Raw genomic sequence first — 27,445 nt, 5'->3', positions numbered from 1 at the left:
AAGTCCGAACGGGCAGAAAGCAGCCGGGTCCCGAAGGCGCGGAGCCGAGAGAGCCGGGCCCCAGAGCCGAGCCGGGAGAGGGGAGCGCGGCGGAACCGGCCCGGAGCCGAGCGGCTCAGGCACCTGCTTGCCCGCCCAACCGATCGGCGCCCGCAGAGTGGCCCGCGGGCCCCCGCCCGGGCCCAGCCCCTCCCCGGGCCCCCCATGGCCCGGGCCGCAGCCCTCCCGCCGTCCAGATCGCCGCCGACGCTGCCGCTGCTGCCGCTGCTGCTGCTGCTGCTCCGGGAAACCGGTGAGAGACCCCGGCGCCCCCGCCCGCGCGCGCGGACCAGCCCCTTCCCCACTCCGAGAGGGGGAGCCCGAGCACCTCCCCCTCCTCCCCCGCGGGTCGCCGAGCCCCCTCTCGCGTCCCCCTCCTGGCTGGCGCCACAGACTCCGACCCCCGTACACCCCATTCTCTCTGAGGCTCCCACCCTTTCCTCTCTGCATCCGTCTCCCCCCACCCTTCTCAATCCCAACTCCCCATCCCACGCCGGACTTCTCTGTTACCCCCTCCCCCTTACTCAGACTGGCGCCGAAAGGGTTAAATCCGAGGCCTCGCGCCCCCTCCCCACCCCGCGCCGCTCGGTCACTTGGATCTGGGTTTCCGTCTGCGCTCACCCCCTCAGGAATGTGGGGAATGTCTCCCCACCCGCAGCGGGAGGGTCGGGGGAGGAGGCGAGACCACCCCCCATTCTCCCTTCTCCCAGGCTTGGGCGTCTGAGGCGCGAGGAGGGTGGAGGGCAGCGGGCCAGAGGTCGACGTCCTCGAGAGGAGGGGCGGGGAGCTCGGACTTTGGGTCCCTTGGAGGGCCCAGGATGAGCGTTCGGGCGACCTGGGACAGGGCCTGAGGGCTCCCACCCCGGGCCTCAGGGAGCTGAAGGCTCCGACTCCTAGGCCCCAGGAAACAAGGGGCTGGGGGCTCTGTCTCCTGGGTACCAGGTCGAATGAAGGCTAGGGCCTATGTCTGCTGGGGTCCTGGTAGAATTGGGGGCAGGAAGGGCTCAAACTTGTGGGTTCCAGATTTAAAGGTGAGCGGGGACCTCTGTCTGCTGGGTCCCAGGTAGGACTGGAGTCGGGGGACCAGAGGCCCTATCTCGTGGGCTTCAGATTTAATTGTGGGCGTTGGAATGTCTCCAGATATAAAGGTGGGCAGCGACCCTGTCTCTTGGCTTCTAGATATATTCTTAGGGCCGGAGGCGCAGTCTGGAAGCTGCAGGCTCGTGGGGGGCTGTGTCCCAGGTAGACCGGAGGCCGAGTCCCGAAGGCTGGGACTGGTCCCTTCACTTGCGAGCTGTCGGTGGGGACGTCCCTGGGGAAGTTTTCCCGATTTCACTTTCGTCGAGCCGGTCCCGGGCGGGGCGGGCGCTCTCCTGCTCCCGGTTCCGGACTCCAGGTTTCGGGACCTTATCTTTCCTCTGGTTTCGCCTTTGTCCTCGGATCCGCCGCGGGAGGTGGCCGCAAGGAGACGCCGCCCTAATCCCCCGCCCCTCCCTCTGCCCTGCCCCCTACCCCCTCCTGTTCCCCCAACCCCCGTAGAGGTGGGGCGCAGCCCCCAGGGGAGGGAGGGGCTGGGAGGAACAGGTGAAGGAGGCCCTGGCCCCGCCTCTTGCAGGTGACCCGGCTGTTTATTCCCAGCTGGAAACCTAGGATACTGGGGTTTCCCAAGGGTTTGCCCAGGAGGCGCAGGGGGATCTTGGGGAAACCCTAGTCATCCTATGACCTCATTGTTCCCAGCATGTCTCTGAGTTATCTCCCACCTTGGCCCAGGGCTGGATGCTGCCTCTTCCATCCCCTGCCTCTCCCTTCTGGGTCCGAGATAGGGAGATGAGGTCAGAACCTGCCTCCTCTGGGGGAATGCTCAGAATCCCCTGACATTGAGCCAGGCGTGGACTGGGGGCATGAGGTCATGGAAGGCTCTAGACAGGCCCGGGAGACAGGTCCTGTTCCTGTTCCCATTTTGCAGATGAGGAAACAGAGGTTTAAAAAGGGCAAGCAACTTTCCCAGGGTTTACAGCTGCTCCGGAAGCCAGACTGCAGACTTCAGAGCCTTTCTTGGCCCTGCTCCACCGGGTGGGCTCCATTTCTGAGCCTCCATTTCCCCCTTTGTAAGACTGAGATAACAATCCCGTCCCTGCAGGGCCATTGGGAGGATTCGGAGGTCCCATTGATCCCCTGTGAAAGCTCTTAGCACCTGGGGAGGGGGCCCTCCCCTTCCTGCCTCTCCTTCCTAGTGTCTTTGCTCTCTGCTGTCTCGCCCTCCCTGCTCCTCCCCTGCCTCCCTCCCTCCCTCTCTGTCTCAGTCTCTCCCTCCTTCCTTCCCTCCCTCACTTTCTCTCACCCTCTCGCTCTCTCTGCTCCTCTGGCTCTCTCATCTCTCTCTCTGCTCCTCTGGCTCTCTCATCTCTCTCTCTGAGCTCTTTCTCTCCTCCCTTCTCCCCATCTCCCTCTCTCCTTTCCATCCATGTCTGTTTACCCGTCTCTGGCTGCTCTGCCTTCCCCCTGCTAGGCCTCCGCAGAATGAGGGTGCACCACCCGGGCCTCCCGCTGGGCCGGCCCGCCCCTCAGTCCTCCCCAGCTTTCGCTGCTCATCCACGTCAGCCAGGCAGCCCCACGTGGAGGGGGATGGGAGGACAGGGGACTGCAGGCCTGCTGTCTCTTCTCATTAGGGAAGGAGAAATGGGCAGAGGAGAAGTGAGGGTGGGTCTGCTCCCATACTGGGGGGAGGAGGGGGAGAGGGATACAGGGAGAGGATGGGATATAGGGATGGGGACAGAAGCCAATAGAGCAAGGACCTCAGAAACAGATTTAGGGGTGGGGTTGGAGACACGTACGGGAATGAACCAAGAGGTGGGGAGGAATGAAGTGGAGCTCCAGGGAGGGGACAGAAAGACCTGGGATGGGACAGAGAAAGGTGGGGGCAGGGAGCCAGAGAGAGACACCAGGATAATGGCGGGCACAGCCTAGGGAGAGAGGCTTGGGGGTTTGGTGACAGGCAGGGAGCCCAAAAGACCCCAGCCGTGAGTGACAGAGGTGCTGTGACCCGGGGAGGTCAGGGCACAGGCGAGCCTCAAGGCCAGCCGTGTGTGGGGGGCCACAGGGAGGGTGGCTATAGGGGGAACAGGGAGTTGGGCATGCCAGCCAGCTCCCCCGCCCACCGCCTGGGACGCTGTTACATTTTTAATGTCCCAGCCATGCTGAGAAATGGAGCAGGAGGGGGAGGAGAAGAGGGCACCCAGTGAGTTGGCCCAGGCAGAGAGAAAGTGTGTCAGAGATGGCGGAGACAGGCAGGGATGGGGAGACCCAGGAGCCAGGGAGATCCCAGGGGCAGAGACAGAGAGAAACAGAGACCCTGAGAGATGGAGACCAGAAACCTCGAGAGATTAGAGACCCCAGGAATGGATGCTGGGAACCAGATTCCAGAGACCGGGAGACCCCGACCCAGAAGGACAGGGACCTCAGATGTCAGAGATACACAAGAAAGAGAAAGAGACCGGCTGAGCATGCGGGGTATCTTCTTGGGCTGGTGAAACATTGTGAAATGGATTGTGGTGATGGATACACAAATCTATGAATATATGAAAAGCCATTGAACTAGACACTTTAAGTGGGTGAATCGTATGGTGTGGGAATTATATCTCAATAAAGATGTTAGAGAAAGAGAGAAAGAAAACATGAGAGACAGAGAGACAGAGACTCTGAGAGACACGAGGCAGAGACCAGAGACCCCGGGAGTTGGAGGTGTAGCCTTGAGACACTAAGAGCCAGATGCAGAGAGAGACACAGAGATCAAAGAGACAGGCTGTGAAAGGAGAGGCCAGTCTCAGAGACAGCAGCGTTCAGGTGTCAACTCTGGGCTGGGCGGAGCCGTGTGTGAGGGGCTCTGGCTAGAGGCTGAGAACAACCCTAGAGATTCACCCCCAGAAATGTCAGACCCCCCCCAGGGGAGGCCTTCAGGGCGGCTGAGCCCCTGAGGAGAGGCAGAGAAATCTCAGCCCGGCTGGGCGCTGGGTGATGACCACCATCAGGGGGGCGGACTGGGGGAGGCAGGGGGGCAGGTGCAGAAATGTAGGCACAGCCCCGCATCCTGGCCTAGGCTGCTTCTGCTCACCCCCCAAACCGGCTCCCGGATGTCCGATGTGGGGGCGGGCACTGTGATTAATGCAATTAATTAATTAACGAGGTGGCTGAGACAGCAGCTGGGGCCAGGGCTCCAAGCACACGGGCCTTCAAGGGCCTGCTCAAGTCCTGCCCTACCCCATGGGGAGACCTCGGGTCTCGGTGTTTTTTAGGTCCAGGGGGTGAGCCAAACTTGAGGAGCCAGCTGGGGAGGAACGCAGGACCCCCAGCCCCGTCCTCGTCCAGCGGTCCATAAGTCACTGTACCTTGATCTTCCTTTCCCCAGATCTCAGGGTGTCAGGCCCAGTATCTCTGTTTCCCAAAGTTTTCCCCGGGGCTCATGCAATGCCCCGGGCAGCCCCACTCTGCCACCACAGGAAGCCTGCAGGCCCGGCCCACAGAGAAAGGAAGCGTGTCTAGGGACCCGGCTGACACCGCATGAAGCTGTCGCCAGTCTGGCTTGTGGAGGGAAGCTGAGGGAGGCCGGTGTTCCCGTGGCCACACTCCCCCGCCGTGGAGCCGGCCAGGCCCGGGACAAGGTCAGGGCACAGGCACCCGCCCAGCAGCGGGCTGGACACTAGAGTGCTCACTCCAGGCCGGCCGTCCTCCTGGCTTCATTTCCCCGACCTCCACCTGAAATGCAAACATCTGGGCGTCGGCCCACACCCCGTCCCCCTCATCTCCCGTCAGCCTGTCAGCCTCCGGGTCCCAGCCATTCCGGCTTCTGAATGTGTTTCCAGTCCGGTTTTCCCTCCATCCTCACAGCACCATCTGGTCCAGGTGCCTCTTCTTCCCCTGGGTCCCTGCCCCACTCCATTCTGAGGGCTTTTTCTAAAAGACAAACCTAAGCCTGTTCCTCCCTCTGTGTATAACTCTCCGTGGTTCCCCAGTACCCTCAGGAAAAAGCCCAAACTCTAATTCAGCTTCAGCCTGTGTGAGCTAGTGCACTGTTGAGTCCCCATCTTCATCTCGTTCATTCATTCAGCACATTTATGGGACTCCTACAGTGTGCCAGGCACTGTTCTAGGCTCTGGGGATCCAGCAGGGAACAAGACAGACGAAGATCCCTGCCCCCCACACTGATGTTCTCCTGGGGGTGATACATCAGGGGTGATGAGGATAACAAAGCAGGGTCAAGGGAGAGTTTGTTATTGTCATTGGAGTGATCAGGGAATGAATGCCTGGCTGAGCAAAGACCTGAAGGGAGTGAGGGAGGGAGCCGTGGGGACGTGTAAGGGAAAAGCATTCCAGAAGGAGGGAACAGCACGTGCAAAGGCCCTGAGGTGGGACTTGCCTGGCATGTTTGAGGAACAGTGCGGAGGCCAGCGTGGCTGGAGCAGGGTGAGCCAAGGGGAGAGGATGGGAGATGAGGTCAGAAAGAGGACAGGCGCAGGCCCTGCAGGACTTTGTGGGCCACTCTCAAGTGGAGGAGGAGTGCCACGGGAGGGCTCTGAGCACAGAGGAGCGGCACCGTCTGCTGTAGCTTCTCACAGGACCCCTTTGGCCGTGTGTGGGAACAGACTGTAAGGGGCAACTGCAATCTTCCACCAGGGGGGTAGGGGGGGACCCCGGGGGAGGTGCCAGCGGATTAGACCAGGATGGGGGCGCTGGAGCGGTCAGACAGGGTCCGACTGTAAATATATTTTGAAGATGGAGGGGACAGGACTTCCTGGTGGATTGCATGTGGGGTGAGAGAGAAAGACGGGAGTCGGGGATGACTCCAAAGCTTTGATCCTGCACCTTTACTGGAGTGGAAATACCAAAAAATGGACCGTTAGCCCCTCAGGGGCTGAACCATCCTACGCGTTCATTCAGAATCAGAAACTGAGAATGGGGATGGTAGGTGTGGGGTTGTAGGATCTTGTTCATTTCAGCCAATAGTGAGCGTCTGCCACGAGCCGGGCTCTGTTGCAGGTGCGGAGGGTCCAGCTGTGATTAAAACAAGACAGAATCTCTGTCCTGGTGGAGCGCCAGGGGGCTGAGAAATGTCTGGTGTGTAAGATGGGACAGGTGCTGTGCAGGGCGAGACGACGAGGGCCAGCTGGTCAGCGAGGGGAGAGGTGCGCGGCCACCGGGGGCTGAGTCCTGGGGGTGGAAGGACCACCTGAGGAGTTTGCCCCACGAGAAGCTAAAAGTGGGTGTTTTTAATCCCCTGAAGTTGGGCCGGCCCCGTGGCTTAGCGGTTAAGTGCGCGTGCTCCGCTGCTGGCGGCCCGGGTTCGGATCCCGGGGGCGCACCGAGGCACGGCTTCTCCGGCCATGCTGAGGGCGCGTCCCACATACAGCAACTAGAAGGATGTGCAAATATGACACACAACTATCCACTGGGGCTTTGGGGGAAAAATAAATAAATAAAAATTAATCCCCTGAAGCCGACATTGCTGAGACACCACCCTAGAGGCGGATGGGCAGCCTCCCTCGGAAGAGAGATGGAGCGTCTTGCCATCACAAGGACCGCCCCTGGGGACAGGAAGTCTGAGTCCCAGGAGGGCCCAGAGATCCAGAGACAGCTGTGGGGCTCTGTGGGCCTGAGCTCGGCTTCCCATAAAGGAAGCCAGTCTCCTCCTCCAGGAAGCCCTCCTCTCCTCCCTCAGTGGGTCAGGCCCCTGCTCCAGGGTCTTCCCACCCCCTTCAGTCTTTATGGCGTCCTTGGTGATGACGGTTTGTGCAGTTTTGTCTCCCCTGCTGGAATGTCAACTCCCTGAGGACAGTCATCTGACTGGTCCTGTCCCGGGAACTCATAAAGCACCCGCACCCAGCACAGAGCCTGATGCTCATTCGACAGTGTTTATTGAGCGCCTCCTCTGTGCCAGGCCCTGGTGTAGCTCTGGGGATACAGCAAGGAAGAAGACAGACAGATCTGTGTCCTCAGGGGGCCGACCCTCCAGCCCCCAGGACCTGAGTCAATATTGGTTGCTGTGGATTTGGGTAGGATAGGAAAGAAAGGCTGTTGGGCAGATTATCCCCGGTTCCGCCCTCTCTCCCACCCACTAAATCCCTTCAACTTCTAAACCCGCTCATGGAGTCAACCTCCGCCCCACACCCAGGCTCAGTCTCAACCTTTGGGTCTTCTTATTGACACACTGTCAGGCCTTGTGTCTGATAATCCATTTCCATCCGGCTCTACCTTCCCCTCAAGTCTCCTTGGCCTCAGCCACGTCCTTCTCCAGTTGAAGAACCCTCAATGGCTCCCACTTGCCTCAAGGAGAACACCTCACTCCTTGGCCCCATCCTGCTTTCTCTCCAGCTCCCTTGGGCCTGGATGGTTCTTCCCGACTGAGGGCCCTTCCCTCCTCAACCAGCTAAAAAGAGGCAGAGCCTTTGGGGACCCTTGTTCCACACTCAGTGTCTTTGGGGGCCAGGTGGGTGGAGGGTCCTGGCACATGAGGAAGCGCCTTAAGGGAAGGGGGTGGCCCTTCCTGGGCCCACCCAGCTGTTGCCCCTGGGAGCTCCATATCCTGATTTTTGTCTGAGTTTGCCCTTTAATCTCCAGACCCTTCTGTGCTGCTGGGTCACTTTTGAAACAATGCTGTGTAGGCCAAAAGTAAATACGATTGAGAGCCGGATTCGGCCTGCAGCGGGTGGCTGACTGGCCCCGCCTGACTCACCGGGCCAGGCCCTGTGAAGAGTTTACAGGAGGAAATTGACTCGTGGAATTGTCACCAGGGACCCTGCGGGGCTGCTTCAACATCCCTGCTTTACAGAGAGAGGAACTTGGGCTGGAAACAAGGCCTCCCACTTGGAAAGGGACAGAGCCGGCGGGAGGCCCAGCGATCAGCTTCGAGGTCCCACACTTGTCACTCTCTGTCCCTCCAGAGGAAAGTCCTGTCCCCCAGGGTGGCACCCTTGGGTTTGAGTTGGGAGACGTCTGCGGGGATTCCATGAGATGATGCATGTGTCACACAGTGATGTCACCTCACTGATGGCTTCCTTCCAAAAGTGCCTGGGACGGGCCCTGCCCGAGGGGCTGCCTTCTGCTGGGGCCCCTCTCCTTAGGGTCACCTGTTCATGGTCCCTGTGTGAGGCCAGAGGCTGCACACACTCCCCATCCCCATCTCGGTCAGACTCAGCTGGGCCCTGGTTGCCCCTGGAGACGGGGCATGTGCCCTTGGCCTTGCTGGAGGCTAAGTATCAAGGACCACTTAGAATTATACTTAACAGGTTGTGTTTATTTAACCAGCACTGATCCCGTGTTTCCTGTGCTGAGTGCTCTACAAATAGTCTCTAATCCTTATAACAACCCCCAGGAGGTGGGCACGATCATTACCCTCATTTTACAGCTGAGGAAACTAAGGCACAGAGAGGTTAAATGACTCGCCCAAGGTCGCACAGCCAACAACCGGCAGAGCCGGGATTCAGACCCAGGCAGTCTGTGCCTCAGTCGCTAGGCTGTACTGCCTTGCACGGCAGAGAAACATTCTTCTTTATTCCGGTTTTAATGAAAAGTGAGAAAACAAAAGATAAGCTGAGAAATGAAAACCTACATTTACACAAAACTTGTATGTAAATATTCATGGCAGCTTTATTCATAAATCACCCAAAAGTGGAAACAACCCAAATGTCCCTCAGCTGATGAGTAGATAAACAAGATGTGGTATATCCATGCAGTGGAATATTATTCGGCCATAAAAGGAATGAAATACTGATGCAGGCTACCACATGGATAGACCTTGAGGACATTATTCTAAGTGAAAGAAGCCGGACACAAAAGGCCACAGAGCTCATGATTCTATTTATAGGAAATGTCCAGAATAGGTAAATCTGTAGAGACAGGAAGTAGATGAGAGGTCGCCAGGGGCTAGGAGGAAGGGGAATTGGGAGTGATGTTAATAGATACAGAGATTTCTTTGGGGGCTTATCAAAATGCCCTAAAATTGATTATAGCCATGGATGCACAACTCTTGTCAATCTACGAAAAGCCGTTCAAAAATTGTGTGTGTGTGTGTGAGGAAGATCAGTCGTGTGCTAACATCTGCCAATCCTCCTCTTTTTTTGCTGAGGAAGACTGGCCCTGGGCTAACATTCGTGCCCATCTTCCTCCATTTTATACGGGACGCCGGCACAGCATGGCTTGTCAGGCGGTGCGTTGGTGCACATGGAGATCAGAACCGGCGAACCCTGGGCCGCTGCAGCGGAGCACGCGCACTTAACCGCTTGCGCCACCAGGCCGGCCCCTAATTGTAAACTTTAAACGGGTAAATGGGAATTATATCTCAGTAAAGCTGCCAAAAAAAAGAAAGCCTAAGAGAGGTGTAGGTTTTATCGAAAGGCGAGAGAAAGTATATTACTGTGGAAAAAGATGAAGGCTATCCTCACACTTTTAATTTTTTGAAATTTATTTTGTGATAGACTTATGTGTGTGTGTGTGTGTGTGTGTGTGTATGTGTGTGTGTGAGGAAGATTCGCCCTGAGCTGACATCTGTGGCCAGTCCTCCTCTTTTTGCTGGGGAAGATTGGCCCTGGGCTAACATCCGTGCCCGTCTTCCTCTACTTTATATGGGACGCCGCCACAGCATGGCTTGACAAGCGGTGCCTCTGTGCGCGCCCGGGATCCGAACCTGCGAACCCCGGGCCGCTGCAGCAGAGCGCGCGCACTTAACCGCTGCGCGGCCAGGCTGGCCCGTCAATCCTGTATGTTCTAAGAAAAAGGAATACTCCGTAACCACGATTTACTCATCACATCTAGGAATATTCGCAGTAATTCCGTAATATGTAATCGAGTCCGCACTCGGAGGACCCTAGTTTTCCTCAATGCCTTTTCGGGATCGGGACCTCGGGAAGCCTCCTGCCCTGCGTTCGGGGCCTGCATGTCCCCGCGGGGCCCCCTCAGTGATGCCCCGCCCCTCCTGGCGGCGTCTGGGTCCCCCCTCCGACCTCCCTCTTTCCTCTCCCCCAGGAGCCCAGGAGGTGCAGGTGCGCGTGCTGCCCGAGGTGCGGGGCCGCCTGGGGGACACCGTGGAGCTGCCGTGCCACCTGCTGCCCCCTGCGCCTGAGGTCCAGGTCTCCCAGGTGACGTGGATGCGCGTGGACGCGACCGGGAGCACCTTGAATGTGGCCGTTTTCCACCCTTCGTATGGGCCCAGCTTCCCCAGCCCCAAGCCTGGCAAGGAGCGGCTGTCCTTCGTCACCGCCAGGCAGAGCGCGGCGACCGGGCAGGGCACGAAGACGGAGCTGCAGGACGCCACGCTGGCCCTCGGGGGGCTGACCGTGGAGGATGAGGGCAACTACACGTGCGAGTTTGCCACCTTCCCCCAGGGCACCGGCCGGGGCGTGACCTGGCTCAGAGCCATAGGTGAGCAGGGCGGGGGTGGGGGGCAGCGCCCCCCGCTGGTGGGGAGGGGCCCGTGTCGGGGAGCCCCCTGCGGGTCTGTTTCTCTGTACAGCTGTAGATCCACTTTCTCCGTGGTCTTCAGTCAGTTGGCAGATATTCCTTAAACACCTGCTGTGTCAGACGCTGCGCTGCAGGCTGGGGATACAGCCAGCAGCAAGGCATTCAACAGATAGATTTTAAGCACCACGATGAGCCAGGCACTGTTCTTGTTTTTAAATAAGGGTCACGTTGGTTTATAACGTTATATACATTTCAGGTGTACGTCATTATATTTCGATTTCTGTATAGATTGCACTGTGCTCACCACCCAAAGACTAATTACCATCTGTCACCACATATACGTGCCCTTTGACTCCTATTCCAGGCACTGTTCCAGGCTCTAGGGAGAAAGCAGTAAGACAGAACTCCCTGTCCTCCTGGAGTTTATACTCCAATAAGCGGGCGCCAGAGAGTAAATACCATAAATAAGCAAAGTGAGAGGCAGTCAGATGGTGATAGTGCTGGGGAAGTTGGAGGGGGGCAGGTTACACTTCAGCTAAGGAGGTCTGGTGATATTTGAACAAAGACTAGAAGGAGGTGAGGGAGCCCTGCAAGGATCTAAGGGAAGAGAGTGCCAGGCAGAGGGAATGGTAAGTGCAAAGGCCCTGAGGCAGGGTGCACCTGGAATATCTGAGGAAGAGCAAGGAAGTCATTGTGGCTGGAGATGGGCGAAGATGGGGAAAATAGGAAGGGGCAAGGGGAAGGAGGTGGTGTAGGGCACGGATCGTGGACAGCCACTGAGTGAGATGGGGAAGATTTAGGGAAGGCATTTTTTTGAAAGATGCTATTTCTTGCTGACTCCTGGCATTCCCCTGGAATCCCACCTTCCCCCGGCAGCTTCCCAGAAGCTACGTCACTCTGGACACTTTATTTTCCCCCCTCCCAGCCCCAGAGAGTCTGAGGCATCTATGCTGTACCGTCCCTGGGTCAACGCTTCCCTTTCTAAGGAGCCTGAAACCGTAGCTGTTTTCGTAACTCAGAGCTCAGCTCCTCTCCCCACCACCCCTCGCAAAGGTCTCTCTTGTGCAATTGTGTGTTCTGTGCAAGAGATATGTGGAGGCACCTTCGGGGGCAGGAGCGCAGGGCAGAACAGCTGAGCCTCTGCTTTCTTGGAGGGAGCAGGCGATGTGAGGGCCACCAACAGGGGAGAGTCAGAAGTCAGGGAAGTTCCCTTGAGGAAGTGAGGGCGGGATCTGGAGGAGGAGGAGGGGCAAGCCAAGGAGAAGGGAAGCCAGAGCAGTCCAGGCGAAAGTTCACCGAGACCCGGCAGTGGGCAGGAGCAGGGACTGAGGGAGGCGTGGGGTGGGGTGCCCGGAGTGGCCAGAGGACAAGGAGGATGTGGGGAGGCCCATCGGCGGTGCTGTGGCAGTCTGGGGAGAAGCGGGAAAGGAGAGGAAAAGACAGGAGGGCTATTCCACCTTGAGAAGCTCAGGAGACACCCAGATGGAGAGGTCCAGAAGGCGACTAGAGACATGAGTCAGAACACAGGGGTCATCTGGTTGTGGGCCCACATCAGTAACTGGGTTGGTATGGCTTCCTCGTGGAGGGTTGCTTTTCCCTCCTAATATTTTTCCATGTTTTCCAGGAGGGTGGGTAAAAGGGCAAAATATTACCAGCTTTGGGAATCTCCATTGCTTTATTTCACTTCCGGCACCACAATCTAATGGGGATTACAGGAAAAGAAGAGGAGGTCTTTCCAGCTGGACCTTTGAACCACATTGGGCTGCTCTGGCTTTTCTTTTTAAATCTCAGCCTCTTCCAGGCTTTCGGACACTGTCTCTGCTTTTCCAGCAGAGCAGAACAGACAATATAATATAATGGCTAACTCAGCACAGTAAGCGCCGGGCTCTGTCCAGAGGGCTTTACGTATAATTTATTTAATGCACACACAGTCCTATGGGGTGGGTACTTTTATTATCCCCACTTTACAAAAGAGGAAACTGAGGTACAGAGTTGGGAAATGACTTGCCCAAGCCATGCAGCTGCTAAGAGGCAAAGCTGGGATTTGAACCCTGGGCAGTTGGGGCTTAACTGCTCAGCTCGCCTGCCCAGGTGTTTGTTGACTGACTGCCGGTGAAGACTGACGCGCCCGCTTTGTTCCTCTCCCCAGCCCAACCCCAGAACCACGCTGAGACACAGGAGGTCTCGCTCAGCCTGGAGCCTGTGCCCGTGGCCCGCTGTGTCTCCACAGGGGGCCGGCCACCCGCCCGCATCTCCTGGCTTTCGCCCCTGGATGGGGAGGCCAGAGAGAGCCAGGTGGCAGGGTCTGTGCCCGGCACAGTCACCGTCACCAGCCGCTTCACCTTGGTGCCCTTGGGTCAAGCCGACGGTGTCAAGGTCACCTGCAAAGTGGAGCACGAGAGCTTCGAGGAGCCTGTCCTGCTGCCTGTGATCCTCTCTGTGCGCTGTGAGTGTCAGGAGTGACCACACTCCTAGTACTGTCTACACGCGCTCCTCTAGGGCGCATCTACACTCTCCCTGAGCATCATCTACATTGATTCCCTCGGGCGAATTCTGCACTGCCTTCCTGCCCCTTGTGTACATTGGCTCCCCTGGGCACGATCTGTCTACACACTGCCCCCTCACGGTCTACACTGGCTTCCCTGGGCTCTCTCCTTGCTGCCGCCATCAGTGGTGTAAGCCAGAATGGGTCTGCAGGGGCCCATTTTACAGGTTTCTCCCCTAGTCTGCCCCAGTGAAGTCATGTTGATAGCCTGAAATCAACCACCGGTGGAGTGTTTACAAGGAAATTGACAAACTCTGCAAATCAGGGCTGGTTCCCTCCCCCCCCTTTCAGAGAGTGGGTTTACCAGCACATAATTGCCCCTGCCATATCTTTTCTGGCTCCCACGCTTGCGAGTTGACATTGCTCCCTCTCTGTCTATATATCAACTGCTCTGGGTCTACACTGCCCAACCCAGCTTTGGCTACACACACCCCCATTCACACTGCCTAAATTGGCTTCCCTAGGCACTGGCTATACTGACTCTCCTGGGGTCTCTACACCAACTCCTGCCCCCTAATATGACTCACATTGGCCCCTTGTCAATACTGACCCTTCCAGTATGTTCTATGCTTGCTCTTCAAAACTGCCTACACTGACACCCCCCGATATTACCCATAAAGGCTCCCCAGGCACTCTTCCCACAGACCCTGCCTGATGGGAGCTTTACCAGCCCTTCCGGTCACTGTCCAGACGTACCCCACACCCCAGCTCTGCATCTTCTCCGCCGGCTCCGCAGACAGGGCCTTCCGCTACACTGACTCCCGCATCCACTCTGGGAACGTCAGAAGTCACACGCGTTACCTAAGATCTCCCGCAGGCACTGTCTGCACTGGACAGTGACTTCCTCAGATGGACCCACAGTGGTGGCCCTGGACGGTGTCTACACTGGCCTCAGTAGACAAAGCCCGGACTGATTTGCACCAGATAGTTTCTGTGGGTCCACCTCCTGCCAACCCACCCCATTTCTTTAGGATTCCCATCTGTCTGCTTAGTTGTCACCCCCTCTGGGATTCTCCCCATCTCTGAGCCAGTGCCCCCATTTCCTGCAGACCCCCCTGAGGTCTCCATCTCCGGCTATGATGACAACTGGTACCTTGGCCGTAGTGAGGCCACCCTGAACTGTGACGTCCGCAGCAACCCGGAGCCCACAGGCTATGGCTGGAGCACGTGAGTCCCGGGTCTGTGGGAGGAGGGCCGGGGGATGGACCCCTGGGTCTGAGGGAGGAGGGGCCGGGGGCCCGGACTCCTGGGTCTGAGGGAGGAGGGACTGGGGCCTGGACCCCTGGGTCTGAGGGAGGAGGGGCTGAAGGCCCAGAATCCCGGGTCTGAGGGAGGAGGGACTGGGGCCTGGACCCCTGGGTCTGAGGGAGGAGGAGGCTGGGGCCTGGACTCCTGTGTCACGAGAGAGGATTGCCAGGGGCCCAAACCCACGAGTCCTCCGGAAGGAGGGAGCTAGCATTTTGGGATCTCAAGCAGTAAGTTTTAGGTCCCTGGAGCTTGGCTCCTGAGGGCTGTGTCATGAGGGATCAGGCCTGTGCTCCCCTGTGGACCGTGCTGTCCCCCTCACATGAGCCCCCTGCCCTCCAGAACTTCTGGCATCTTGCCAGCCTCAGCCATAGAACGGGGCCACCAGCTGATCATCCACTCAGTGGACAGGCTTGTCAACACCACCTTCATCTGCACGGTCACCAACGCCGTGGGCACAGGCCACGCCGAGCAGGTGGTCCTCGTTCGAGGTGAGCGGGCCTTGGGGGCGGCACGTGATGACCGGCTCTGGTCCCCAGGTGTCCCCCATTCTGGACTCCGGGGCTGCGTTGGAGAGGCTGTGCCGCCGGCGGGGGGAGGGCTTCAGACCCGCCTCGCTGATGGGACAGGAGGGCCATGTGGCTTTTCTGTCTTGCCCCAGGTGGGGTCTGGATTGAGGTGACAGGGTGGGCGTGGGCAGAGGAGTTAGGAAGTTGAGGCCTGTGCTGGGGGCTTCCTAAAAGTAGAGGCCTGGGAAGGTTCTTCAGGAAGAGACCAGGGACATCAGCAGTCACGAGACATACCCACAGAATCCCACAACTGACAGTCAGAGAGACACGTGTCGGGCAGCTAGACGGAAACACTCAGAAACATCGATTTCTTACAGCGAGTGCTGTTCAGGACCATCTGGAAACCAGACTTAGTGTGTGTTGGAACGTTTGTGTTTCCGGAGATGGTATTTGGGAATGGCAGCTGCTGGGTCTGCGGGTCGAAAGTTCTCTGTCTCCTGATGTGAACTCAGAAACACACACAGGCCCCAAGACACGTAGCTGGAGAGGAAGGGAATGAAGCCAAACCACGCCTGTGCACAGGCTGATGGAAAGGGGGTCGAAGTCACAGCTGTAGACACACAAGCCTGCGAGGAGGCAGGGACTGGTCCAGGGCCACATGCCTGAGACACAGAGACACGGACCCCAGGGCTGGGAACAGAGTCCCCTTCACGTCAGAGCCACAGCCCGCAGAAGCCACAGCTACAGAGACACACTGTGCTTCGGGATGCATTGGAATCGAAACAGGCGCTCACCTGAGACATAACCCCACACTCAAACCCATTGTCACCAGGGCACATGCCCCTAGAGAGAGGGCAACAGCCAAGACACACTGAACAAAGCCGGATGACACCTGGCCGGAGCCCGTGAGGCACCATTCTTGGAGACAGCCTCCCAGCGTGACTGTCCACACAGCACGTCTACGCAACACATAACACCAGGAATAGCGGCCTCTGTGGGTGGGAGGAGAGCCCCCTCAGAAACACGACCAAACACAGATGCACAGACGTAGGTGTGACGACAGACACGCACAGAGCCGCGGCCAGAGACAGACAGACAGAGTCCCCTTTACTAAGACACGATCTTACACACACACACACCTGGGGAGACACCCAAATGAACACAGACGCCCGTAAGGAATTCAGTCTCCAGGGAGATGTGACACACCTACTCAGAAACGCTGTCGCAAACAACAAATCCAGAGAGGGGGTCGGCCCGCCCTCAGCACAGCCAACACGCTCAGATACACACAAATACACACACCTGGAGGGAGACACTCGCACAGACATGCTGGAAGCAAGAAGACTCTCGAACAGCAACAATTGTACACGCAGAAATATTGTCCCTCACACAGAGGCCGAGAAAGAAACTCAGAGACGTTCTCAGAGGTGCACACCCTCAGGAACTCTCCAGAAACCCCGTTACGGAGACTCTCTTTCAACAGGTTGTCATCTGAGAAATATTTGTTGAGGTTTCCTCTTTGCCGGGCAGTTTCCTTGATGTTGGGGATACAGTGGTGGAGAAGAAGGACACAGGCCGTGCCCTCAAAGGCACACCCAGGGGAGGGTCAGCTCCACCCATCCAGCAAGACGCCCAACTGGAAATACACCCCAGAACCTCCGGCCCAGAAACACACCCGAGAAACTGGCTCCCCACCCGCGCTCAGTCGGTGGCACCTGCACGGGGTGTAGCCTGCAGAACACAGACGCAGCCGCGCTTAAGGGCGGTTGGAAGAATACACAACCACAAAAACACGGGCACCCCCCAAAACACATGGACACCCCGGGGATGTCTGTTGCCAGAAACAGCCCCAAAGAGAACACAGCAGCTTCAGAGTTGAGCCCTTTGGCAGTATTCCCCCGGTGAAACACACTCAGAGCCCCATCAAGAATCACACCCCTAGAGCAAGGCCCAGAACTCTGGAAGGACCCTCCTCCTCCTTGACTCTCCCAAAGGCGGCCACAGACCCGCACACAGTCAAAAACATCATCGCAAAGACGTGTGCCCGCAGACGGGCGCCAACAGAAATGGGGATGCACTGGGCACCCTAGAAATCCAGTCACGGCAGGGAGTGTAGCGACAGACAGCCTCGCCCAGGGAGAAGACTCACAGCTCTTGGTAGTCTCCCTCAGAGGGGCTCAGAGACTCCTCACAGACACGCGGATTCCCACTCGAGCACAGATCCGGGCATGCTTCACAGACACGCGGTTTGGGGTTTGCTCTGGCACAGATAGGTGCACGGGCCTCAGCACAGGCTAGACACCGCATCCAGGAGACTTCAGAGAACTTTCAACCCGCAGACTCCTGAATACTCACCCACTGGCTCTAAAATAGCACTTCCAGAAACAGACAGATGCTCCAACACGTGCTCAAACCCCTTCCAGACGCTGTTGATGAGCACTCTCCGCAAGAGGTCTGTTTCCCGCCTCCACCCAGTGTGCGGGTAGAGACATATATTCCCCCCAAAAAAGTTTCACGAAATAGTAATTACCCTTCATCCTTGAGATGCGCTTTTTCTAGTCTACTTTTTTTTATTTTCACTGACGCTGGCGAGTCACTTATCTGATTTGACAGCCCACGGGGTCCTGGCTCCCTGTTTGAAAATGCCACTCTTAAAAGAAACACCCAGAAATGACGTCTTCAGCAGCCTGGGTCCCAGCCCCTGCTGTGTGCAGAGGTGTGGGGAGGAGGGGTCAGGGGTAGATGGATCCCGCCATCTGCCCCCGCCAGGTCCTGCGTGCAGGGTGGGGGAAGGGCGTGTGTGACAGGGTTCCAGGTTCTGTGGTATCAGTGTCTGTCCCTGGTGTGGGGCCCAGATGCGCCCTCCCTCGTTCTCTTATTTGCTCCCTCCTTAGCGCTCCCTGGCTTCCTTCTCCACCTCCCCCTGCTTCTCCTCCAGACCCCTCCTCTCCCAGGTGCTCAGCCACGGCAGGGGGCACTAGAGGAAGTCAGGAAAGTAGGCTTCATGAGCCCCATTTGCCACACTGGGGACATTGCCTGGGCCACGTGCTCCCAGCCACTCCCCAGGGAGGAATTCTCTTCTCAGGAGGACCCTTGCCCTTCTCAGTCTCCCTTCTCCCAAGTGCAAAGAGCTTTGGAATCAGCCTCCCACTCAAATCCAGCTCTGCCTCTCTCTGGCTGGTTCCACCCCAAGATCCCATGACCCTGACCTCAGGGGACCCCACAGCATGTCCTGCGCAGGTTGCAAACTCAGACGCATGCGGGGTCCCAGCAAGTGACCGGGTGGCCATGTGTGGAACTCTGTTCCCTTTCGAGTCACCAGCCTTCACTCAGCCACAGCCCGTGACCAGGTGGAGGAGATAGATGAGAGTTTCATGTTGCCAGATCAGATTCTTTTTTTCTCTAAAAGAAATCGGGAATTTTCAGTGAAATCGCCTGGTTTTTGAAATGTTGGCTAGCAAGTTTTAATTTTTGAAAAACGCCATGCAGGTAGAAGGAAACGTATCTGGGGGCTACTGGTTGGCACCCCCGCCTCCAGTATACCAAGCGCCCAGCCTGTAGCGAAGAGTGAATGGGTTCCCGCTTCCCTCCTTCTCTGTTCTTCTGCCCACTCAGAGTCACTTCCCTAAATCCCGTCACTGCCCCCCTCCCTGTCCTGTGTCCTCCCCGCCCCCCAGATATCTCCTCTTGACCTCGTCTCCCTCTCTCTCTCTCTCACCCCTCCTCTCTCTCCTCAGACACCCCCCGGGCCTCGACCCGAGACGTGGGTCCAGTGGTGTGGGGGGCCGTGGGGGGGACACTGCTGGTGCTGCTGCTTCTGGCTGGGGGGTCCTTGACTTTCATCCTGCTGAGGATGAGGAGGAGGAGGAAGAGCCCTGGAGGAGGAGGAGACGGCGGCAGAGGAGCATCCTACGAGGCGAAAACCCAGGCGTTTGGGAACGGGGGCCCCGTCTACCGGATGCCGACAGCGCCCGGTCCCCCGGGGCCGGATGGCAAGGACGAGGAGGACGAGGAGGACGAGGAGGAGAAGGCAGAGAAAGGCCTCATGTTGCCTCCATCCCCCACACTCGAGGACGACATGGAGTCCCAGCTGGACGGCTCCCTCATCTCACGGCGGGCGGTCTACGTGTGACCCCCGAGACAGACAGACAGACAGAGACAGAGCCGGCCGCGCCAGCCGAGGGCTGCAGACTGGTGGGACTCGTTTGTCTGCACGACACTGGAGTTCAAAGGCTACCTCCCACTTTCCTGGGGTGCGGAGGGAGGCGGAATATCACACACTGGACTTGTCTCCAGGGCTGCATGGGGAAGGGGGGCCCCGGGGAGGACCCCGCTAGAGACTTGTTTGTGGCTCCGGCCTGCCCTGGCCCCATGACACTCAGGAGTTAATAAACACCTTGGAGGAAAACGTCGGGGGTGTCTTGTAATACATCAGACCCCCTCCGTGGGGGTGGGACAGGGACTTCTGGGTCCCAGGGGTGGGAGGAACTGAACTGGGCCCCAGGGAGGGGAGCCTGGTGGGAGCTAGACGTGAGGAGGCTGGGGGCTTGGACCACTCGGGTCTGTGAAGGCCACACTGGATGCTGGAGGCCCCCGAGGCCAGTGGGACCAGGAACTGGACTTAGAGGCTGCAGTGCCGGGCCTCGGGTTCCCGGACAGAGGCTGCCTTCCCCGCGGAGTGGCCAGCCTGGTGGGAGGCCTGAGTTCCCGCGAGAGCGGACTGGGATCCTGGACCCCTGGGCCCTTGGCGGGGATACTGGGATCTGGTCCTCTGGGGGCAGCTCAGACCTGACCTCCCGAGGTTGCTGAGGATCTTGGGAGGGAGGGCTGCCCCCTGCATTCTCAAGGTCCCCGAGGGTACAGAGCAGGCCGAGGTACTGAGGAAGCAGGAAAGTCCCACCTGTCAATGCCACCGCGCAGTGGCCTTTCCCAGCCTCCTTCCTCTTCCTTTGTCCCCAGGCTGGGCCCCGGGGGAATTTCAGTGATTCAGAGGGAGAGGCTCGGGCTCCCTATCCCTCCCACTCCCCCCAACTGGAAAATCTCCCAAACCCAGGCCAGGGACTGAGGTCGGGGAGTAGGAGGGCCAGGGTTAACACCCAGCCACCTCTCTCGCCCGAGCCCCAGGGCCACCTCTGTAAAACACGGGTGGCCTTGGTCTCTGCTCCTGAGGCTGTCGTGGGTCCCAGTAAGGCTGAGCCCAAACCCTCAGTGTGGGGCTGCGCAGCCAGGAGGGGCTTGGTGAGTTCATTTCCTCCACCAGTATGGACTTCCACAGGCTCTTTCACCTAACACAGCAGCGATCTCCCAGGCGTGCGGTCAATAACAACGACGGATTAACAGTAATTTTAGGATGAGTGCGTGTGCACCGAGCGGCAATTCTGCTATTCCCCCACACTCTGAAGCCTTCCAGAAGATGCCAGGCCTTGGAATAGGAACTTGCGGAAATCAGATAGTGCAGGGACGCAGACATCCATCTGGGCATCTTTGTATCCCCCTGTGTGTGGCGGGGTTGGTGGAAGGGTGAAGCCCGTGGGTGGGGCTTCTGCACCCCTGTAATTTCCTCTGGTTGTTTACTGTCTGTCCTACCCCTCCTGGGAGGGTAGTGCCAGCAGGCAGGGGTGGGAATTTTGTCGATCTGGCATACAGTAGGTCCTTGAGAGCCCGTGCTGGGCCCCTCCGCACACGTCTAGCAAACGCCAACTGTGTGCCAGACCCTGCCCCTCGGGGCTCACAGTCTAGTGTGGAAATTGGCAAGTAGGTAATTGCGCCAGAAGATGACAGGAGAAGGGGCTACACAGGAGAGGCCCAGGGGGCCGGGAGTCCTCTCAACCCCCTTTCCTGTTAGCGTGGAGGGGCTATGATCCTCTGCCCAGGATGACTCCCCTGTCATGAAGGAGGGGTTCTGATCCCAAACCCAGAATCCCCCTAGTTCTCTGACTGTTAGCTCTGCTCCCCCATCACCTCGCTTCCCTCATTGCCCCCCCCCCCCCGCCTCATCACTCTGCTCTGGCTGCATGGTCTCCTTGCTGTTCCTTAACAGCAGGGGGCCTCCTCCTCAGGGCCTTTGCACTGGCTGTCCCCTCTGCCTGGAACGCTCTCACATTCTCATGGCTCGTCCTTGTTCAAATGTCACCGCGCAGCAAGGCTGTCTCTGACTACCCTGAAGGCCCCTGCTCTGTCACTCTCTTATCACCTTGCCTATTATATTTGTATCCTATGTCACTTAACTGCCGCCTGGCACATTAGCCATTATACTTGTTTCTGTCCTGTTGGTCTCCCTGCCCAACCAGAACGTAAGTTCGCTGGGGGTGGGGGCTTTGTACGTTTCGTTTGCCACTGTACCCATAACAAATGCTCAGTGAGGGTTAGTCGAATGGAAGAATGTTCCCTACCCTGGGGAGACAAGGTAGGCAGGTGGGTGGTGACTTGGTGGGGGCGGGGTGCTGGGGATGAGGAGCGGTGGCTTCCGGGAGACCCCCTTATGCTGTCCCTCTTCTTGCAGAGAGCCCCAACACAGCAGGCGCAGGGGCCACGGGTGGCATCATTGGGGGCATCATCGCTGCCATCATTGCTATCGCTGTGGCCGCCACGGGCATCATCATCTGCCGGCAGCAGAGGAAGGAGCAGGGGCTGCAGGGGGCAGAGGAGGAGGACGAGTGAGTGACGGGCCCTGAGAAGGGATGGGGAGGGGCCCCAGACTGGGAGCACGGGTGGGGGCGAGGGTGGGAGAAAATCATCCGTAATGGCTGCGTGAAACAGAGAGACCCCAGATAACTGACTTAAATGGGGTGGAGAGGAGAGTTGCTTCTGTCTCCGGTAAAGGGTGGCTATGACAGCTCTGCTCTATGAGGTCAGGGGAGCCCAGGCTCCCGCTATCTTGTTGCCCCTCTTTCCTTTGTTGACGCAAATAACCAATAACCAACCACAGAGAAGAAAGTCATATTTATTGAGCCAATGCTGAGGACTAGCCCAGAAGTGCAGTCTCCACTGGGGAAGAAAGTGCTCTGGAGAAGTGTGGTTTACAGCGTGGTTACATACTGTTTCAGAGCAGAGAACACGCATCAAGAGGCCGGCCCCATGGCATAGTGGTTAAGTTCCGCACACTCCGCTTCGGCGGCCCAGGTTCAGAACCCAGGTGTGGACCTACACCACTCGTCAGCCCTGCTGTGGCAGCGACCCACATACAATATAGAGGAAGACGGGCACAGATGTTAGCTCAGGGCCAATCTTCCTCAGCCAAAAAAAAAAGTAAACAATAAAGTAAACTCCAAATTAAAAAAAAAAAAAAGAACATACATCAAGCATGACAGGGAGACAATTTTTTCCCCCAAAGTCACAAGGAGATGTTTTGTTGCCATTTAGCATATACGCAGCTGGTCAATTTGGCCTTGGTTCTCTGGGAAGAAAAGCTTATCTTCAGAGAAGTACTGGTATTGGCGTCAGAGGAAGGGAGACATTCACCCCTGTCTTTAAGAGTGCATTCTTTGCTTTGGCAAAATGTTTGAAGCAGATGTACAATGCATGTTTGGCGGGCCATGAGTCAGGCTGCTCTGGGAAAAACAAGTTTTAGGCCAAATCAAGGTTAAACCAGAATGGCTTCCCCATATACCTCAATATGTGAAAACGTCTTATTATTATTTTCATCACCCTCCAGTGTGGCCTTCACTCACATTCCAAGATGGCTCCCCCATCTTCCGTCATTGTCTATGTACATGACAACCAGACATGGCCATCCTGGCCTCAACACCCCCATTCCTGCCAGTGGGAGAGGGAAATGGAAATAGAGGGCAGTGGGCTGCCCTGTAGGGGGACCCATCACTTCCTGTCACTTCCCATTGGCCAGAACTTAATCATGTGGCTGCCCTGGCTGCAGAGGAAGCTGGGAAATGTAGTTTTTCTCGGAGTGGCCCTGTGCCCAGCTGAAATTTCTATTACTATGAGAAAAGAGGGGACTGGATATTAGGGGAAACTAGCCCCCCTTCTCTAACAAGTGTGGAGCACTTGTTATGGGCCAGGCTTGGTGAGATACATTTTACATGTGTGACCCTGATGAAGCCTTCCATCCGTTCATTGATTCAAGAAGTATTCAGAGGGCCGGCCCCATGGCTTAGCGGTTAAGTGCACGCACTCCACTACTGGCAGCCCAGGTTCGGATCCCAGGCGCACACTGACGCACCGCTTCTCCGGGCATGCTGAGGCCACGTCCCACATACAGCAACTAAAAGGATGTGCAACTATGACATACAACTATCTACTGGGGCTGTGGGGGAAAAAAGGAGGAGGATTGGCAATAGATCTTAGCTCAGAGCCAGTCTTCCTCAGCAAAATGAGGAGGATTAGCATGGATGTTAGCTCAGGGCTGATCTTCCTCACAAAAAATAAAAAAAATAAAAATAAAAAAAATAAATAAAAAGTGTCCACACACACAAATATATCATGGGAACATAAATCCTCAGAGGGAGCTAATGATACTCATTTTATTGAGGAGGAAACAGGTTCAGAGAGCTGAAATCATTCATCCAGCAAGTAAGCATTTGGGGGGGCAAAATGGTTCTCAAATAACACTACCCAGTGTGTGCGTGTGTGTGTGTGTGTGGGTGTGTGCGTGTAGGAACACTTGTTAAAAATGCAGATACAGGAAGGGCTCGGAGTCTGCATTTATAACAAGCTTCCTAAGTTATTCTGATGCACAAGCAAGTTTGTGAACCACTGTCTTAATCATCTTGTCAGTGCAAACCAGCAACTTGCTAGTGAGTCTCTCTTCTAAGCCCAGCCCAGTGCTGGGACCCAGTGGTGCCTGAGACGGCCCTGGCCCTGCCCTCCTAAGGCTCACAGTCAGGAGGAGACAGACCCATCCTCGGACACTGATAGTACAGCATGGGCAGGGATGGGCTGGGAAGCTGAGGGAGCTGTGAGAGGCCAGAGGGGGCACCTGACCCCGCCTGGAGGCCAGGGAGGGCTTCCTGGAGGAGGGGACTTCTGAGCTGGGGATTGAGGCATAGTAAGCACCCATGATTTTTATGTATCCAGGATACTGTGGTCTGTGGGTATGTAGAATGAGAGAATTTAATATAGTTTGGTGGACAGGAAAGCATTTCCTACATTTATTCATTCAGCTTTTTTTTTTTTCTGAGGGAGATTCACCCAGAGCTAACATCTATGCCAATCTTCCTCTATTTTGTATGTGGGTCACTGCCACAGCATGGCTGATGAGTGGTGTAGGTCCATGCCCAGGAACTGAACCTGGGCTGCTGAAGCAGAGCGCACCAAACTGAACTACTAGGCCACGGGGCCGGCCCCTATTCATTCAGTTTTTTAACAAGTATTTACTTAATTCCTTATAGTGGGTTCTGGAAACGCTCTGACAATACATATCTTATTTTTTCCCTCACATTGCTCACAGTGGGGTACAGTTATTGAATGATATCAGAAATAACATTTCAAATACAAACCCAGGAAGTGTCCCGAGTGGGAAGTACAGCTATATAACAGGAGTTCCTGATCCTCCTGGAGAATCAGAGAAGCTTCCTGGAAGAAGAGAAATTCACGGGATGAGTAGGAGTTAGCCGGGCAAGGGGTGGGTGGGGGCAGTGGAAAGGGAGATCAAGCAGAGGCATGTGCAGTGGTCCTGGGGTAGGAGGGCTTCTCGGGTCTGAGCCTCCACCTGACTTACCTCCTACCCCACAGCCTGGAGGGGCCTCCCTCGTACAAGCCGCCCACCCCAAAGGCGAAGCTGGAGGAGCCAGAGATGGTGAGCACTTCCTCTGGAGCCCAGGCTGCCCCCACCTCCACATGCACCTTTCCCCACAGAGGCCGGGGCCGGGAGGGGGGACTGGTAGGGAGAGGCTGGCTGTGGGGGGTCCTGACCTGCCCCTCCTTCTCCCACCGCAGCCCTCCCAGCTCTTCACTTTGGGGGCCTCGGAGCACAGCCCGCTCAAGACCCCCTACTTTGATGCTGGTGTCTCGTGCACGGAGCAGGTAGGAGCTCTGGGGAGGACAAGGGTGGGTTTGGGGTCTGGGTTTAAGGGCCGGGGGTCAGTCCCTGGCACAAGAGGTCAAGGATTAAAGGTCACAACTCAAGGTCAGGGCTGTCTCTGAGCTTAGAGCATCGGGATGTGTTTAGGATTCAGTGGGGGAGGCCATGGTTGAAAAGACCAAGGACATGAGGTTAGAGTTTAAAGTCACTCTGTCAATGAAGACTGACTGAACATCTGTACTTGCCAGATACTGTGCCTAGAGGTGGGACAAGACACGTCTACTGGAGGTCAGGGGTCAGATAGTGAGGTTGAGACGAGTCAAGGTTCAAGGGGCTGTTTACGGCTTAAGGTTAAGTAGTTGAGGTCAAGATTGAAGCCAAAGGTTCATGGGGAAAGACTTGGGGTCAGAGATCAAAAGATAAAGGAGAGACCCAGGATTGACAGGGTGAGGTCCATGCTCTGGGCTTTGAGTTAGGGACGAGCCATACGATTGTCCCAGTGCATTCTCGACCCGGGTGACAAGGGTGAGGTCGGATCTGGTTGGCATGGGGAGATGGTCAGGATTTTGGGGTCAAGGGGAAGACGGGGCTTCTGTGTCATGCGCAGGAGGTGACCTTGGGCTCCTGTTCCCTCCCTGCCCCCAGGAAATGCCTCGATACCATGAGCTGCCCACCTTGGAAGAGCGGTCGGGGCCTCTGCTCATGGGGGCCACGAGCCTGGGGTCCCCCATCCCGGTGCCTCCAGGGCCACCTGCTGTGGAGAGGGTTTCCCTGGACCTGGAGGAGGAGGAGGAGGAGGAGGAAGACTATCTGGACAAGATCAACCCCATCTATGATGCCCTGTCCTACTCTAGCCCCTCTGATTCCTACCAGAGCAAAGGCTTTGTCATGTCCCGGGCCATGTATGTGTGAGCTGCCGTGGCCCTGGCCTCTCACCTCTCACTATTTGATCCCTCGACCTCTGCCAGGGATCTAGTGCCCCCTGACGTCTGGCCAGGCCACTGTCAGTTAACACACATGCATCTTATCTGTGACTTCTACCTTGGTGGCTCCCCTATGACCTCTAATCCATGATCTCTGACTGAGAGAAACCAGCCAAGACAATGGAAACCTGGTAACCTTATATCATGAGGGCGTAGGGGGGTCTGTTTCTGCACAACCTCTGACCCAAGGACTCCTAAGACTGCGACCTTAGATCATACCTCTCGTGTCCCACCATCTCCGGACTCCCCCTCAGATCCCAAAGAAGACCCCAGTCCTCTGATTTGTCCTCAGACAGTAAACTCCCAATAGCTCTGCTGGGCTGGGCACTGGGGGCACCCTGCTGCTCAGACCTGAGCCCTCCAGGCGGCAGAGCCCTACTCGCCCCCTCCCTACCCTGTCTGTTCCCCAAAGGTGGGAGGGAGCGGATTCCCCAGCCCAAGGCAGAGCTTCCTCATCTCCTTCCTCCTGCAGGCAGGAGTCTCAGGGTCCAGACCCTTCCCTGAGCCCCCACTACCCCAATATCTGTCTACAGGTAATGAAATCCCAGCCCAGGGCTAGATGGAGTGAGCCTTATGCAGAGTGTGCCTTGCCAGCCCCAGCCTTCAGAGAAGAATTTGCTGTTACTTTGAACACTACTGAGTCCTTTTATTCCTGCCCAGTGGGATGGGACCCACACATCTCCCTGAGGGGGAGAGTGGGTCACCTGGGTTGGGGGTAGGGGATATGATATTGTTTTGTAATAGTGCATTTCCTATAAAATATGAATTTATACTTTGACTAGGTCTCAACGCATGTTTTCTGTGAGATGTGAAGGGGATGGGGGTGGGACATGATGGGTAATGAGTAGGGGGCCCAGGGCTTGAGGGAATCAGTAGACTAGAAGTCAAGATGGGTTACGAACAAAAACAAAGGGGCCACAGATATGAAGAAAATAATTAAGTGAAGGGATAATGAGCAAAAGTGTGTAAACTGAAAACATAATGATGTCTAATGGAAGGAAGGGGGAGGAGTTTATGAAAAAGAATCAGTGCAACAGCAGTCTAATGGGTAATGGACGGAAATGAAACAAAGAGAGAAATTAATAGTAATTAAGTACGAGGTGCTCAGGTTTAATAGATAAATGGCAAGGAAAAATAGGCCAAAGGCAAAATTATGAATAATGTTGTCATAGGAGCTCAGGGCATGATGGGTAATAGGTCTGAATGAATGAGCCAGAGGCAGAGGGATGAATAATGGAGAAATAGGGGCCGCAGGCGTGATGGGTAATGGACCCAAAACATGATGGTTAATTAAAGAAGGGCTAGAAGAATGATGGACTTGAAGAGGCAGAAAGGGGCTGAAGATGGTACAGGCAACGAAGCTGAAATGAATGGGCAGAGGCATGCTGGGTAATGGGACAGGAATGAATGGGCCAAAGATGGAAGCCGCAGTGACACGGGGGGGGCCGGGGGGGGGTGGCAGAGGGCATGATGGGTAACGAAAGGGGTGGGTCTACGGCAACCGTCTCGTGAAACAAGTAAGGGGCATTGTGGGTAACAAGAAGCAGGGTTCACATAACCGAATAGAATTCTCCCGAGGCACTGTGGGAAGGGCCAGCACTTCCGGTTTTCGGTCATCCACCCCAGACTAGAGACCTGCCCCACTGCCGCGGTGCCTGGTGGGACGCGAGGCCTGACCTTGCTGCCTAGCAGCCTCTGC

At 56.7% G+C, this 27,445-nt stretch overlaps 1 protein-coding gene across 3 annotated transcripts; it reads left to right on the top strand.

Annotated features, from left to right (window-relative positions):
* NECTIN2 (nectin cell adhesion molecule 2) lies at window positions 1-26,524 on the top strand. 3 transcript variants are annotated; one of them, XM_087421584.1, is made up of 10 exons: window positions 1-292; window positions 10,054-10,449; window positions 12,638-12,934; window positions 14,083-14,200; window positions 14,621-14,769; window positions 21,290-21,443; window positions 24,475-24,538; window positions 24,679-24,765; window positions 25,409-25,665; window positions 26,280-26,524. In XM_087421584.1, the coding sequence occupies exons 1-10, from the start codon at window positions 205-207 to the stop codon at window positions 26,281-26,283; spliced, it is 1,614 nt and encodes a 537-aa protein (XP_087277710.1). In that variant the 5' UTR covers window positions 1-204; the 3' UTR covers window positions 26,284-26,524. The 3 variants fall into 3 exon arrangements, with proteins under 3 accessions (XP_087277710.1, XP_014650694.1, XP_004440193.1); XM_014795208.2 differs by having other exon boundaries at window positions 25,409-26,524; XM_004440136.3 differs by lacking the exons at window positions 21,290-21,443; window positions 24,475-24,538; window positions 24,679-24,765; window positions 25,409-25,665; window positions 26,280-26,524 and adding an exon at window positions 18,525-19,195.
* Window positions 26,525-27,445: the final 921 nt, after the last annotated feature.

The sequence above is a fragment of the Ceratotherium simum genome, chromosome 33 (genome assembly GCF_057802395.1).
Source record: "Ceratotherium simum simum isolate JZ-2026a chromosome 33, ASM5780239v1, whole genome shotgun sequence".
Classification (NCBI taxonomy): Eukaryota; Metazoa; Chordata; class Mammalia; order Perissodactyla; family Rhinocerotidae; genus Ceratotherium; species Ceratotherium simum.
The sequence above is the reverse complement of the archived record's forward strand: the minus strand, read 5'-3'. Positions and strand labels throughout refer to the sequence as shown.